Here is a 15,490-nt window from a genome sequence, read left to right as displayed (position 1 = left end):
CATTCTCCACCCCCCTCCCCAGCTTTGCTCAGGTTATGCTCTCTGCTTGGGATGCCTTCCCCTCCTAGCCACTTGACAACTACCCACATACCCTTTAGTAGTTGCCTTACGGTCACCTCTCTCAAGAACCTGCTGACTCCTTCCCTCTAGTAATCACTCCTTCCTCATGCACCTTTGTTCTCCCAATAGCCTTCCACCTACAAATTCGTCTGCATTCATTTGGTCTCCTTCCCACCCAGGCGGGACACTGCTGTGGCCAGGCTTCTGGTCTATCACTGGCAAGCTGCCCTGGGCTGGACCTGCCACCAGCCCCAGGAAATGTTGAATGAAGGGATGAGGGTATTGTTGGAGCCCTCACGCTCGAAGACCTGGTGCACTGGAGTTGAATGAACTTGAGTGAAAAGACAAACATTTCAGGAACTGTTTGCTCCTGAGCAAATCATCTGAATTCCGAGCCTTCATTTCCTCGGCTCTGCCTATACATCTCAGGATTCTGGGGAGTAACATATGTGAGGTTCCCGGTACAGTGCCTGGCTTCCTGTAGGGGCTCAAATCTTTCTCACCCTCTCAGTCAAGCAGCAGAGGAAGAAAAGCTGTTCGGTCAGTGGACAGTGGACAGGGCAATAGAAGCAGGGGTGTAAGGGGGGGTAGCTGGAAACCCGAGACCCCAGTGTGCTTGGATTTCTGAAAATGCTGGCCACCTGCTCTGTCTTGGAGCAAAGTCGAGTGAAGTGGATGGCGGTGGGGGTGGCATATCAAGGGCCTGCCAAGGCCAAGCCCTCCCCGGGGCTGCCAGAATGGACCAGCCGTCAGTGACATCACAATCCTGAGGGGTTGCCGAGGCACTGCTGGAAGTGGACCATCTTATTTCTCCCCACGGAGCTCTAGGATGTGGATGTGAGAAAGGTGAGCCAAGAAGGAAGATGGCAACGAGGAGCAGCCCTAGCCCCATGCCTCTGGGCACGGCTCAGGGTGACCCTGGAGAGGCAGGAACACTGCCAGGTCCCGATGCTGGCATCCGGGACACGTGTTCAGCCACTCAGCTGAAGATGAAGCCCAGGAAGGTGCGCAAGATCAAGGCCCTCATCATCGACCTGGGCTCCCAGTACTGTAAGTGTGGCTACGCAGGCGAGCCGAGGCCCACCTACTTCATCTCCTCCACTGTGGGCAAGCACTGCTCTGAGGTGGCTGATGCTGGTGACACTCGCAAGGAGACCTACGTGGGCCACGAGCTGCTCAACACGGAGGCGCCCCTGAAGCTGATGAACCCGCTCAAATACGGCATCGTGGTGGACTGGGACTGCGTCCAGAGCATCTGGGAGTACGTCTTCCACACAGCCATGAAGATCCTCCCCGAGGAGCATGCGGTGCTGGTCTCTGACCCCCCCCCTCAGCCCCAGCAGCAACCGGGAGAAGTACGCGGAGCTCATGTTCGAGACCTTTGGCATCCCTGCCATGCATGTGACGTCCCAGTCGCTGCTGTCCATCTACTCCTATGGCAAGACCTCAGGCCTGGTGGTGGAGAGCGGGCACGGCGTCTCGCATGTGGTGCCCATCTCGGAGGGCGACGTGCTGCCGGGTCTGACGGGCCGAGCCGACTACGCTGGGAGCGACCTCACCAACTACCTGCTGCAGCTGCTCAACGAGGCCGGCCACAAGTTCACGGACGACCACCTGCACATCATCGAGCACATCAAGAAGAAGTGCTGCTACTCGGCACTCCTGCCTGAGCAGGAGCTCGGCCTGTGCCTGGAGGAGATGCGCGTGGACTACGAGCTCCCCGACGGCAAGCTCATCACCATCGGCCGGGAGCGCTTCCAGTGCGCCGAGATGCTCTTCAAGCCCACCCTGGTGGGCAGCAACCAGCCCGGCCTCCCCGCGCTCACGGCCGCCTGCCTGGAGCGCTGCCAGGAGGCGGGCTTCAAGGAGGAGATGGCGGCCAACGTGCTGCTGTGCGGTGGCTGTACCATGCTGGATGGCTTCCCCGAGCGCTTCCAGAGGGAGCTGAGCCTCCTCTGCCCCGGGGCCAGCCCTGCGGTGTCTGCTGCTCCGGAGCGGAAGACCTCCGTGTGGACCGGCGGCTCCATCCTGGCCTCCCTGCAGGCCTTCCAGCAGCTCTGGGTCAGCAAGGAAGAGTTCGAGGAGCGGGGCAGTGCGGCCGTCTATGGCAAGTGCTGAGCGGCGGGGCCCTTACAGGCGGGGCCTGGTGGGCCGGCGGCCTGCGACCGCTCTACGCATCCACAGAAGTTCCCATAAAGCCTTCATGTGCAGTCGTTCTGGTCTAGTCTGGATTTCTTGCTCTCGTCCAGCAGCCGGGGGAGTGGGGGGATGTGGGCTGAGCCATCTCAGCTCCTTTTGCTCTGCTGGGTCAGCAGTACCGGGAGGGCTGGGGAGGGTGCGCTGTGGCTCAGCCCCCATCGTGAGGGTGACATCCCAGGACCCAGAGTGCTGTTAGCTCCCCCGAGCTCGAAACCCAGCTCAGCAGGCAGATCGCTTGCTCGCGCGCGGACCAAGAGGCAAATGAAGCCCCCTGTGAAGGGACTAGCTTGCGACCCGTAGTTAAGTGGTGGTGGGCGGCTTAGCCAGGGGCCAGACTCCTGTTTCTTGCCCTGGTGGTCCCACATCTTCCCACTGCTGCTCCTTGCTGGATCTCCCCAGGCGCTCTCACTAACCGCCCCCCCCCCCCAACCCGCCCTTTTCAAAGGTGTAGCCCGTGCGTGTGCATCCTCTGATTGTGAGCAGCCATTTCTGCCTCTTCTGGGCCCTCCCCCTTCCAACCCCGGCCAGACTGAGCTGTTTCTGCGCTGGCAAAGCCAAGCCACCGAGTCCAGAGGATGCCAGAGGAAACCGGAAAGCCCTTTGGAAATCACGTGATTCTCTCCCTGCTGTAGACGCGGGGAACTGGAGGACCGGGAGGGAGGGGCCTAGTCTTCTGAGCCGGGCCATGATTATTTCCAGAAGCGTAAGCATGGTTGCTCTAGGGGGTGGGCTGCTGTAACGAAAGACCACAGACCAGGTGGCTTCTAAACAACAGAAATTTATTTCTGGAGGCTGGGAGTCCAAGATCAGGTTGCTAGCATGGCTGGGTTCTGGTGAAAGCCCTCTTCTGGGTTGCAGGTTGCGCGCACCGTGCTGTTCTCACAGGGCGGAAGGGATAGGGAATGAGGCCTTTTACAGAGGCACTAATCCCATTCATGAGGGCTGCCCTCATGACCCAGTCACTTCTCAGAAGCCCCACCTCATACCGTTACCTAGGGCACTAGGTTTTCAACATATGAATTGACCACGGGGACCGGTAGGGGTCAGGGTGGGACATTCAGTCTGTAGCAGCGGTTCTTAATGGTCAGCAACCATGACCAGAATGTGGCCCTTCCCTCGGGATCACACACAGCTAGTGGGGGATTCGGTGATCACCCACGTTGGTAAGGAGATGAGTCCGGAGCTGTGTTTCTGGGGGTGGGAAGGTGGAGGTGGTACTGGAAAGCTGTAAATAGAGAAGTGCTGGGCGTGGTGGCCACTTGGTGGCTTCAGGGCTAAGGGAGAAGCTGGTGAGTCCTGTGAGATTGCAGCTCAGGGATGACCGTCTGCCTAGAGGAGGGTGGCTCCCGCCTCTTTGCCCAGCCCCCCTCTGCTGATGGAGCCCATGGCCAAGCGTCTGCGGGGTCAGACACTGGTGAGCTGTGGGATCTGATGGGGTACCGAATGGCCCTGAACTGCCTCTTACCTTAGACAGGAGTCCTGATTTGGGGCACCCGGCAAGGCTGCGTCTGTCCCGGGCCCGTGCTGGAGGCCGCAGGCTTGCGAAAGAACCAGCCGCGGTCTTTCATTGCCCAGTGCCTGGCCATTAAGTCCTTCCCCATCGCCCAGAACTGGGTTTCTAGCCCGGGGTTGGAGTCCCCGTGGGGCTAGGCAGGGACCCGCACTCTTTCCTGGGGGAGGGGGGTTGCAGACTGGGGGCTGCAGGTCGATGGTGCCAGGAGGCACATTACCATTTGGCCGGCACAGTGTATGCGTGTTTTCCTGAATGAGGATTCTTTCAGTGGGGCTCGCAGGCTCAGGTTGCTCCTGTTTCTCCCACCCTGATCTCTTCACACATACCTGCTGCTGCAGCATCTTTTGCTTAATTAGCCGGCATTCTTCTCTATTGCTTGTGCTCCAAGAACCTTTGATAAATACTAATCCTAAAATCCTGATGAGCTACAGACAGGGAAACAGAGGAAAGTGATGTGCCCCAAATCACAGGCAGTAAGCTAGGGCTACACAGAAACCCTCCTCCACATGTTGGTCTTGGAGATCTCCAAAAACCATGCCTCTTCCTCGCTCTCCATCTCTTCCTTGCTCCCCATCTCTTCCCTGCTCCCCACATCCTCAGCAACTTTCCTCTCCACAGTCAACCGCCTCACTGCCTCCTCTCCTGGTCCTCTCCTCGCTAATGGTAGAGGCTGTAGAAACACTTCATCCTTGACATGAATTTATCCAAGCTCATCACAGACACAACAGAAGATTTAATTTTGGCAGAAAACTACAGGTCAGTGATTTCCCTCTTAAAATGACCAACCAAAGGTGCGTTTGTCTCCTCTCCCTCCTAGGACTACGTTAAAGTAATAGTAGAAGATACCGATGTTTCATCCCACTGCAAATGAGGATGGTAGAGGGATTGCAGGAGGCCCAAGATTTCTGCCTGATTCTGGAAGAAGGAAAGTGGATGCAGGGCAGGAAGTTTGCTGCCTCAGGCTTGCAAGGTGCTCCTGGTGGGTGAAGGTGTCTTCCTGTCCTGCAGGAGTTTGGGGACTTGGGAGTGCCAAGTAGGGGAGGATCTACGAGTGAAGCGTGTGAGACAAAATGGGACAGGGGAGGGGAGGGGAGGGTAACGACTGGTCCCTGAGAGCACAGTCCCCCTCCCATGCACTGCAGGTAGGGGGTGAGCAGAATGGTCAGCCTCCAGGTGGGAATTTCTCAGGCAAGAAACTGAAGAGCTCGCTCTCTGTGAAAGCGATGCTAATACAGGGGAGAGGAGTGTATATGAAGAGCAGGTCATGAACTCCACCTGCATCCCCTCGTTCCTCCCGGAAAGCGTGGCCACACCCAGGTCTAATATGCCCCAGGCGGAGCCGATGGCTGATGCCTCCAATTCCCCCTGAACCCTTCCCTACAACTTCCATCTTCTGCGTGGGCATCACATGTGGCCCAGGGCTGTCTCCCTCTGCAGAGCCCAGGGGCGAAGCCCATCAGAGCCGCCGTCTATCTGCCTAGCTAGAGTGAGCATGTGACTCGGTGGGCCCGAGCCGAGTCACAGGCCGTTCGCTGGGAAGCTTGACGTGGGATTGGTGTGGCCTGGAACCGCCGCGGCAACGTTTGTTACCAGGAAGGAAGCCAACCTGAAGCTGAGCCAGCGGGGAGCAGCGAACTCAGACACCCGGTGCCCCATGGGGTAGTGAGCTCAGAATGCGACCGGGCCCGGAGCGCCCTCTACCGGCGGCCTCTGTTTCCGAGAGTCGACGCACTCAGCCTGCGCATCTGCCACTTGGGACCGAACATTTGGCGTCAGTGTCCTTCTCGGTAGTGGTATTCCTCCAGGGCAGTTTGCGGAGAGGAGGGGCTGGGGTTGGAGAGGGCTCTTACAAGTGAAATTTTAAGACCAACACTTCATTTATTTTCCAACAAATCGGCTACTAGACATGAAGACTTTCAGGATTTTAGAGTGTCAGGTAACACACAATGTTGAAATGCAGAAACCTAAGAGTGTCTACTGGCCAGTGTCCTATATTCTCTGGTGTAGATATTTGTCCCCGAGGTTAAAGATGGAGCTCCTTAAGGGCAGGAACTTCCGACTTCCTTATCTTAGCTTTCTGCAAGCCCAGTGCAGGACATGACTACCGACCGAGATAACTTACTCCCAGCCTGCAAGGTAGAAGTTACAAGTATTTCCCCCCATAGGGCCTGGAGAGGTTACAAAATCTTGTCCAAGTTCGCCTGCCTGGTAAATCAATCTTGTGCTAAATCAAGGTATTGTGATTCCAAAATGCCTCCCTGCCTTTGTCTCCTAACCTTCCTGCAAATTATCGATTTCTTTAACCAAGAAAAAAAAAATGACATAAAAACTGCTTTCAAGTAATGAACAACAAATACGATGTAATTTCATAATCAACTTGAGGTACAAAAGTTAAGCATGCCGATCTTTTAGTGAGCGAGAGACTTCTGTTGCCTGAGATTGCCAGAGACATAAATAAGCAAGTACCAGGGTGACATCACGTGGTGAAATTCTACTCTTTAGACACAGGGAGCGGCCTGTCATCCTCACTGCCTGTCTGGGCAACCTGATCTCTTTTCCCCTAGTGGTTATTACTAAGTTTGCTCTAAGAGTTTTCTGCATAGGATTTTTTTTTTTTTAAGATTTTATTTATTTATTTGACAGACAGACAGAACACAGGCAGGGGGAGCAGCAGAGGGAGAGGGAGAAGCAGACTCTCCCCTGAGCAGGGAGCCCGATGCGGGACTCAATCCCAGGACCCTGGGATCATGATCTGAGCAGAAGGCAGAGGCTTAACCCACTGAGCCACCCAGGTGCCCCAGCAATTAACTTTATTACAATACAAACTATTAATGGTGTTCTACTTGACGTTAGAGCAGGTCATGAACTGCTCTATTTTCCTGGAATGTAGTGTTTCTTAACCAGTGGGGAGAGGAAGTGTGGGCCATTGGTTATGTTGGAGCTGGCTCTTAAGATGGCCTGTGAGAGTCCATTGTTAACTATTCAGGAATTTTGCAAGTCAAATTAAATTGTTAATTTTTTTTTTAAGATTTTATTTATTTATTTGACAGAGGCACAGCGAGAGAGGGAACACAAGCAAGGGGGGTGGGAGAGGGGAAGCAGGCTTCCCGCCGAGCAGGGATCCCGATGTGGGGCTCGATCCCAGGACCCTGGGATCATGACCTGAGCCGAAGGCAGACGCTTAACGACTGAGCCACCCAGGCGCCCCTAAATTGTTAATTTGTGTTGGTGGCTTGAATTGGGCCTGGTGGGCGTATTGACCCCCCCAGAAATCAGCAGTGTTACAAATCTGGGTCCCCCGCCCCCACCACCACAGAGAGGTTGTTTAAAGGTGGGAGCAGGAGAGTGGGAGAGAAATGGTGGGCAGCAGAATTGTCTAGGGAGCTAGTTCCAAAAAACAAATAACAAAACTGGTGTGAACCATCCTCTTAGATTGAATCCGTAGATCTGGGAGGCACCTCGGAATCTGCAAGTGAGAAGTTCCCCCAGGTGATTCTGATAGACACTCCTGGTAAAGAAGCTGCTCAGCCCCATGTCCGCTCCTCTGGAAGGCATTCCCTGACATGCTGGAGCAGGGTGCTTCCTCCCTGCACCCCTTTGCACTGCTGTGGCTTTGCAGGTCTGCCTTGGTTTTTTTTTTTTTTTCTTTTGGTCTTGGTGGAAGTTTTTTCCATCTTTGAGTTCTGGTGGAGGCTTGTGTCCGACATGGAGCAGGTGCCCGGTGAAAGGTATGCTGCATTTATTGTTCCTAGACTCCTTTAATTTATCTTTCTTGAGTTTTTGTTGTTCTTCCTTTCCAGAGCTCTGCAGGATCTCTAAAGAAAATATAGTTAATATAATTGGCCCTGTGATGAACGGATGCCGAAGAGACAACAGAATCTAAGAAAACACACTTAGACTGGGTTTCAAGGGGGGCTGAATGAGGAGTTGGTCTCTCACCTCACCCTCTGCTCCATGGAAGTTGAGTGCCATGCTCAGATTCCCCCAGTGGGGGAGTGTCGGGGATCCAGTGTGAAGCTGTAACTTCATCTGCACCCAGCAGCAGTGAGGTGGAATGAAGTGGTGAGAGGTAGGGCTACCTCTGGCACTTACCTCCCACCCCCTTCTCCTCTGCTATTAGTGGGGCCGGGTGAGGAGCTAATCTTCCACCTCCCTTTATGGCAAGTGATTTGTGGATACTGCCAAACTGATTCTAAAGTTTATATGGAAAAACAAAAGACCCAAAATAGCCACCGCAACAGCAAGGAAGAAGAAAGACAGTTTGAAGACTGACACTATCTGACTGAAAGACTTACTGTAAAGCTACAGTAATCAAGACAGTGTGGTCTTGGTGGAAGAATAGACAAATAGATCAATGAAAACAATACAGAGAGCTCCAAAATAGATCCATACAAATATATAGTCAGTTGTTGGCAAAAGAGTACAAGCAATTCAATAGAGAAAGGATAATCTTTTTAGTAAATGGAGGTAGAACAATTGGAAATCTTTTTGCAAAAAAAAAAAAAAATCTAGACACAGACTTCACCTTCCATAAAATTTAACTCAAAATGGATCATAGACCTAAATGCAGAACACAAACTCACAACATAGAACTTCTAAAAGACAACATAGGAGAAAAGCTAGGTGACCTTTGGCTTGGTGATGGAATTTCAGATACAACACCAACACAATCCATGAGAGAATCTATTGAATTGATAACTTAGACTGTATAACAATGAAAACCTTCTGCTCTGTGAAAGAAACTGTTAAGAGAATAAAAGACAAGACTCAGAATGGAAGAAAATATTTGCAAAACACATATCTGATAAAGGATTTGTATTGGAAAAACTCTTAAAACACAGCAATAACAACACAATTAAAAATGGGCAAAAGATCTGAACAAACACTTCACCAAAGAAGATATAGAGATGGCAAATAAGCATATGAAAAGATATGCAACCTTATATAAAAGATACAAAATGGTGCATCCACTTTGAAAGGCCATCTGTCAGGGTTTTTGGTTTTTTGTTTTTAACCAAGATAAACGTATTCTTATCATATGATCTAGCAATCACACTCCTGGATATTTACCCAATTGAACTGAAATTTTACATCCACAGAAAAACCTACATACAAATACTTACAGCAGCTTTATTCATAATTGCCCAAAACTGGAGGGAACGGAGATGTCCTTAGATAGATTAATGGGTAAATAGTGGTACATCTATGTAATGGAACATTATTCAATGATAAAAACTATGGACTTTAGTTAATAATAATGTGTCAGTATTGGCTCATTAATTATGAGAAATTTGCCACACTAATGCAAAATGTAATAATAGGGGAAATGTATGAGTGGATGGGGGGTGGTATATGGAAACTTTCTGTGCTACCTGCTCATTTTTCTGTAAATCTAAACCTGTTTAAAAATAATTTAGTTAAGAAAATAATCTGTTAATTAAAAAAATCAAACAAAAGACAATTTATAAGCCAGGAGAAAATATTTGCAAACCGTATATCTAGCAAAGGACTAGTATCTAGACGATATAAAGAATTCTCAAAACTGAACAATTAGAAACAAACAATCCAATTAAAAAATGGACATAAGACATGAACAGACATTTCACTAAAAATGATATGCAGTTGGTAGTTAAGCACATGAAAAGATATTTACTAGGGTGAATCACTAGCCATTAGGGAAATAAGTGCAAATTAAAACCACAAGAAGCATTATCACACATCTATCAGATTGGCTTTTAAGAAAAAATTGTGTCAAAAACTTGATCACTCATGCATTGCTGATGGGAATGTAAAACAGGACAGTCACTCTAAAAAATAGTTGGGCAGGTTCTTATAAAACTAACATGCAGCTGCCATACCGCCCAGCAATTGTACTTTGACATTGATCTCAGAGATATCAAAACTCATCTTTATACAAAAACCCGTACACAAATGTTCATGACAGCTCTATTCATAATAGAAACTGGAGGCAACTCAGATGTCTTTCAATGGTTGAGTAGCCTGGCACATCTATACCACTGAGTACTACTCAGCAATTAAAAAAAAAAAAAAAAAGAACTATTAAAACATGAAACAACTTGGATGAATCTCCGGGGAGTTTTGCTGGGTGAAAAAAGCCAATCCTAAATTGTCACAGACTGCATGATTTCATGTATACAACATTCTTGAAATGACAAAATGATAGAAATGGAAAACAGATTAGTGATTACCGGGGATTAGGTTTGGATGGGTAGTGGGAGTTGGCTGTGGCTATAAAAAGAAAATTCAAGAGATCCTTGCGGTGTTGAAACTGTTCTGCATCTTGACTATATGAATTGCCGTATTATGGTTAGGGTATTATGCTGCAGTTTTGCAAGGTGTTACTATTGGGGGAAACTGGCTAAAAGATACATGGGATCGATCTATATTATTTCTCACAACTGCACATGAATCTACAATTATCTCACAATAAAAAAAATTCATTGAAAATGAAGAGATAGACTGAGGAAAAAATATATCCTCATGCCCAGGTTACACTTTAGACTAATTAAATCAAAATCTCTGCAGGTGAGATCAGGTATTAGCATTAATTTTTTAAGTTTTCCAGGTGGTTCCAGTGTGCAACCAAGTTTGAGATGGTTCTCAAACCTTAGCCAGCTGTGTGGAGCGTGGGGTATCAGTGGAGAGGCAGTGGAGAGGTTAGGGGTTACATAGATCAACTCAGACCTACTGCGTGGTCTTGGGGAAGCCATTTAACCTCATTTAACCTCTGGCTCTTTAATTTGTAAAATGGTGGCTATCTGTTCTTTCTTCCCAGTGCTTTTCTGAAGATTGAAGAGAAAATGTAGGTAAGTATTTAATAAATTGTAAAGAGCGATGTAAATGTTCCGATCAATGTACAGTGTGTTGTACATATGTGCAAATGTGTGTGTGTTTTTAAATATGTACAGAATATCTGCTGCATGCAGCAGTCCTTATAGTCTCATTCAATCTCATCAGCAACCTGACAATGTAGGAATTGTGATTCTGATTTTACAGAGAGAAGGAGCCTGAGGCTCATAGAGATAAATAACTATGCTCTTGATGTTAGGAGTATAAACAGACTCTGTTGCAGCAAAACTCACCTGGTCATGGGTTTGCCGACAGAGGTGGTTATCAGGATAATTTAGGTGAAAAAGTAAGCTCCTACTTTCACTTCCAAGATACATAAATAAAATTCCTGCTAGGACAATTTTGGTTGAATTATCTGGTTAACAGTCTGGATTCTTGACTTCATTTTACCAATATAGATGAATCTAAGTGTGAGAGGGAGAAACAGAAGTGGAGAATAAGAAAGCACCTGGTTCCCAAATGATTTTTGCCTAGCAGGTAGCCAGAAGACAGAGGCCACTGGGGGTAAGAACAAACTAGGACATGTGGCATCCCATTCATGAATATGAAATTCCTCCTAATGCCTGTGTTTGATTACAAAGGTAGAACATATTGCAACCATTGAATACATTTTTTATTTCTTTCAGCGTCTGCTGTCTATCTCAGTCTCTCTGAAGACTTGGATTGTAGGGACAATAGTCCACACTATGTTAACATTCCTTTGACATCTGGCTGGGACTGGCCCCAACAAAAGGCCAACTGTAGGTCCTAGTACCTAGGAAGTACACAGGGTGAGTCTCTTTGGAGACCTTGGATTTTTCCACCTCAGGTAATGGATGTAGGATAAATTAATGAGAAGGAAAGAGGTATCTTTTCCCTTTAGTTACTGCTGAGGTGTTCCAAACAAGAAACAGACAAGAAAAGGTCATGGACAATTGGGGATTGGAGCAAAGAATCTAGAAATGATCTGGTCAAATATTTTTAGATGAGAAAACAGAGGCCCAGGGTTGGGAAGCAACTTGGCCAAGGACACGTAGGTGGTGAGTGCAGGAGCTGAGACCATTGTGAGATCCTGGCGTTTGGTCCTGCGCTCTCTCCACACCATCGGAGCATCTCCTTGAGCTACGTGCAGCTCGGCACATCCGAAGCCTTCACACTGTGTACTTTTTAATCCTTTGAGAATCACTTAAAGAGGAACAGACCTGTCTGTGGGTGCCATAGGAGCATACTTTTTGCAGAAACAATGTGATTTTGCTCTCTCTACAAAGAGCAGGAATGAGTCATCTCCAGTAACAGCCAAGTCAGTATCTCTCACCCTCCTGGGGGAAAAGGCCCCTCACATCAAAATCATACCTTCAGAAAACAGCTGGGTGGTGCTTTGGGAAGAGCCCTGGCCCTGGACTGAGCTCCCAGGGCTCCTTTTTTGGGCCTCAGCTTTTCATCAGAGGTAGAGAGCCCAAATGGCCAATTATATCTCACCAGAGGGTCTGATGGCCTTGAGGAAGCTTCCCCCAAGCAAGGCCCAATTTAGTAAATGGCAAAGGCTCCACAGCTAGACCAAGAATAAGCCAAGTGTTGTTGAAGAAGAGTAAAGCAGGAGGAAGGCTGTGGCAGAGAATGATAGTTGTTAAGCAACACATTCCTCTGCTTTGATAGGATTTGTAGCTGGGTACACGGTTTGAAGTTGGAGATTGCATTCCAGCCTCTCTCGCAGTTAAATGTGGCCATGTGACTAAGTTCAGGCCCATGAGGTGTGAATGGAAGTGTTACATGGGTCATCTTCAACTTACAAACCAGTGTCCCACCGCGCAGCTCTCCCTCTCCTCTTCCCTTGAGCTGGAATGTGAATGTGCCTGTGACCTAACCTTGTCCATTCAGACAAGGATGATGCCCTTTTTTTTTTTTTTTTTAGGATGATGCCCTTGATGGGCGATGGCAGAGCAATAGGATGGAGGGAACCTGGATTCCTGAATGGCCACATGGAGAAAAACCAGTCACCAACCTAGACCTCAGGGCCCTTAGTGACAGAAATCTCCCTCTCCTTTAAACTATATTTTGGGGATCTTTTGGATGTAGAAGTTTATCCTTTACTCTGACTTTATTGGGGAGAGCACAATAGGAAATGGGTGATATTTTGAGCAAAACTGGAAGGACTCTAGGCCAGAGCTGGTAGAAGTCCCACCCTTTTGGAAAATTACTGGACTGGGCATGGAATTTCTCTGTAAAGCTATTGTCCATCACTTTTCCTTTTCTGACAGTTTCCCTAAGTAAGCAAATCAGCTGTCTCATATAACTCTCGTAAAAATCCTGTGAATAGGGTCCCCCCCCCCATTTTATAGCTGAGAAAACAGACTCAGAAAGGTCACTCGCCCAAGATCGTACAGTTAATATATGACGGGAATATGACTTAACTTGGGTCACTGTGACTCCAGGGCCCAAGAGCTTTGCTCTGTGGCATGCTGCCCCTCCCAATAAGCCAGAATGTGTTTCTGAAAATGCTTTGGTGCTTTTAAAGTCTTAAGCTCATAAGTAGAATGGGCTTGGCTGTTTCATGCAGGTAGGGGCTAGCAAGGGGCTGGTACAGGCTGTACCCAGTTTATAATGTGATCTGACAATTCACTTACATTCCTGTTGTTTGGAACCGAGACCGTGTTTTTCCATAGAATCAATGTGATTCATGGTGACACATACCCAGGCTAGCTCCCAGGCACCTTTATAACTCAGTCTGAATTCTGGGTCTAGCGAGCAAGGACAGAGAATCATGATAGAGATGATGATCCTCCAGTGACCAGATGCCTCATGCCCACTCTGCCCTATGCTTCTGGACTGCCTTGCCTACAAATTGCCACCTCCCCTATATTTTAACCAAATTCCCCAACTCCTCCGTCTGGCTCATTTCACAAAGGAATAAATAGGAAAGCAAGCTGATTGAACTAATTTACACTAACATGCTTGTTATCTAAGAAAATCTAAGCCATTCAGTATGGTGGACTTAGAAAAATTTGCTTTCTATTCTGTGTATTTTACTACAGTGCTGTTGTAATCTACAGGCGTGCTTGGGTCAGGTCAAGGAATTAGGTTATCTTGTTGACCACATTTCATTCTTACAAATGGATTAGGTTTCATCTGGAAAGGCATAAGTCATATTTTAAAGGAGAGTGAAATGGGGAAACAATTTCAAAAGGCAATCAAGTGCATAGCTACCCAGTTCAATTGCTAGAAGACTAGGTTGCATGTATGGCGTTTGGAAAGCAAAGGAATGATCTGGAAACACAAGAACTATGCTGTCAATCTGCTTTGTCCCACATCAATCAAAATTTGGTAGCCTTTCTGAATATTTATGCAGGAAGAGATTTTAATACATTAAATCTTACCAAATTTTGCTTACCAGACTAGTGATGAGTGTTGGGGGAACTGGTTCTGGTTCTGGGCCTCGAGGTATATAGAACACTACAGAAATGACGCACCTGGAAAGCTTAAGCTTAATCCTTAAGAACTATTGAGTTCAAGAACCTATCGCTGTAGCTTTGAGCTGGGATAAGGCAGTGGGAATCACAAAGCTGCTGACATTGCTGGAAAGGCCAAGGCCAATGCCACACTGCCTTTGACACATAGAAAGCTCAATAGACGCTAGTGTGCCGCTGCAGAAGAGCTTGAACATCTTCATGGTTGTGTTTATCTTTTTGTTTCTTTTAAAAGTAAGCTCTATGCCCAATGTGGGGCTTGAATTCACAACCCCTCCCAAGAGCATGAGATCAAGAGTCGCATGCTCTACTGACTGAGCCAGCCAGGTGCGCCATGTTTATCTTATTTTTGCCTCACCAAACTCCTATAAGCATATTGAATTGGCAAACAAAATTTGCATCCAGAACCTGCAAAGGAGTGTGGAAAGCGTAGTTCTTGCTTTCTGACCTCCCATACAGGAAGGCATTCTAGATCTACATAGTCCAGTAGAACTTTCTGTGATGAGAGAAGTGTTCTTTATCTGCACTGCCTGGCACAGTTGCCATATGTGGCCATTGAATACTTGAAATGTGGCAATTGTGGAAGTAAATTTAAATTTTTATTTTAGTTATTTAAATTTAATTTCAAAGGGTCACATGTGTCTGGTAGCTAGGGTATTGATTAGTGCAGCTCTGGAAGGAAGATGGAAGGGAGGTGGAATGAGCCAATTCATAGTATCCATAACACTGATTATAACCCTTGAGAATCACTGTGGAGGGTAACCCTCATGGCCTCTATTTCCACACCTGTAAATGAGGATAACTATTTCAAAGGGTCATGTTATAATAAAGTAGCTGGGAAACAGCTCGTGGTTAGCAATAAATTCAGGATCATGAATACCAGAGGGCTAGGATTAAGATGTGGCAGGAAAGAGTCTGCTTGAGATTCTTTCTCTCCCTCTGCCCCTCCCCTGCTCGCTCACTCTCTAAAATAAATAAATATATAAATAAAATCTTTTAAAAAATGTTTATTTAAGGAGCAAGTTATAGCCAGTTTTTCCTCCCAAACACCTAGGCAATTGCCCCAACTTTGTTGAATACCCATCTTTTCTCCCTGATTTGACATGCTATCTTTACAAGAAGCTAAATTTCTTTTTTTTTTTTACCTTTTTTTAAAAAATTTTTTTATTGTTATGTTAATCCCCATACATTACATCATTAGTTTTAGATATAGTGTTCCATGATTCATTGTTTGTGCATAACACCCAGTGCTCCATGCAGAACGTGCCCTCCTCAATACCCATCACCAGGCTAACCCATCCTGCCACCCCCCTCCCCTCTAGAACCCTCAGTTTGTTTTTCAGAGTCCATCGTCTCTCATGGTTCGTCTACCCCTCCGATTTCCCCCCCTTCGTTCTTCCCCTCC

General features: G+C 47.6%; 1 protein-coding gene across 1 annotated transcript; it reads left to right on the top strand.

The window, feature by feature from the left end:
* Positions 1 to 13: 13 nt before the first annotated feature.
* On the top strand, positions 14 to 6,431 carry ACTL7B (actin like 7B). Its single transcript, XM_032418727.1, is given in 2 exon segments — positions 14 to 1,382; positions 1,384 to 6,431. Coding segments are annotated over 2 exon segments (1,254 nt in total). The 5' UTR covers positions 14 to 923; the 3' UTR covers positions 2,179 to 6,431.
* The last annotated feature ends 9,059 nt before the right edge of the window (positions 6,432 to 15,490 follow it).

Source organism: Phoca vitulina, unplaced genomic scaffold (genome assembly GCF_004348235.1).
Source record: "Phoca vitulina isolate PV1807 unplaced genomic scaffold, GSC_HSeal_1.0 scaffold21, whole genome shotgun sequence".
NCBI lineage: Eukaryota > Metazoa > Chordata > Mammalia > Carnivora > Phocidae > Phoca > Phoca vitulina.
The sequence above is the reverse complement of the archived record's forward strand: the minus strand, read 5'-3'. Positions and strand labels throughout refer to the sequence as shown.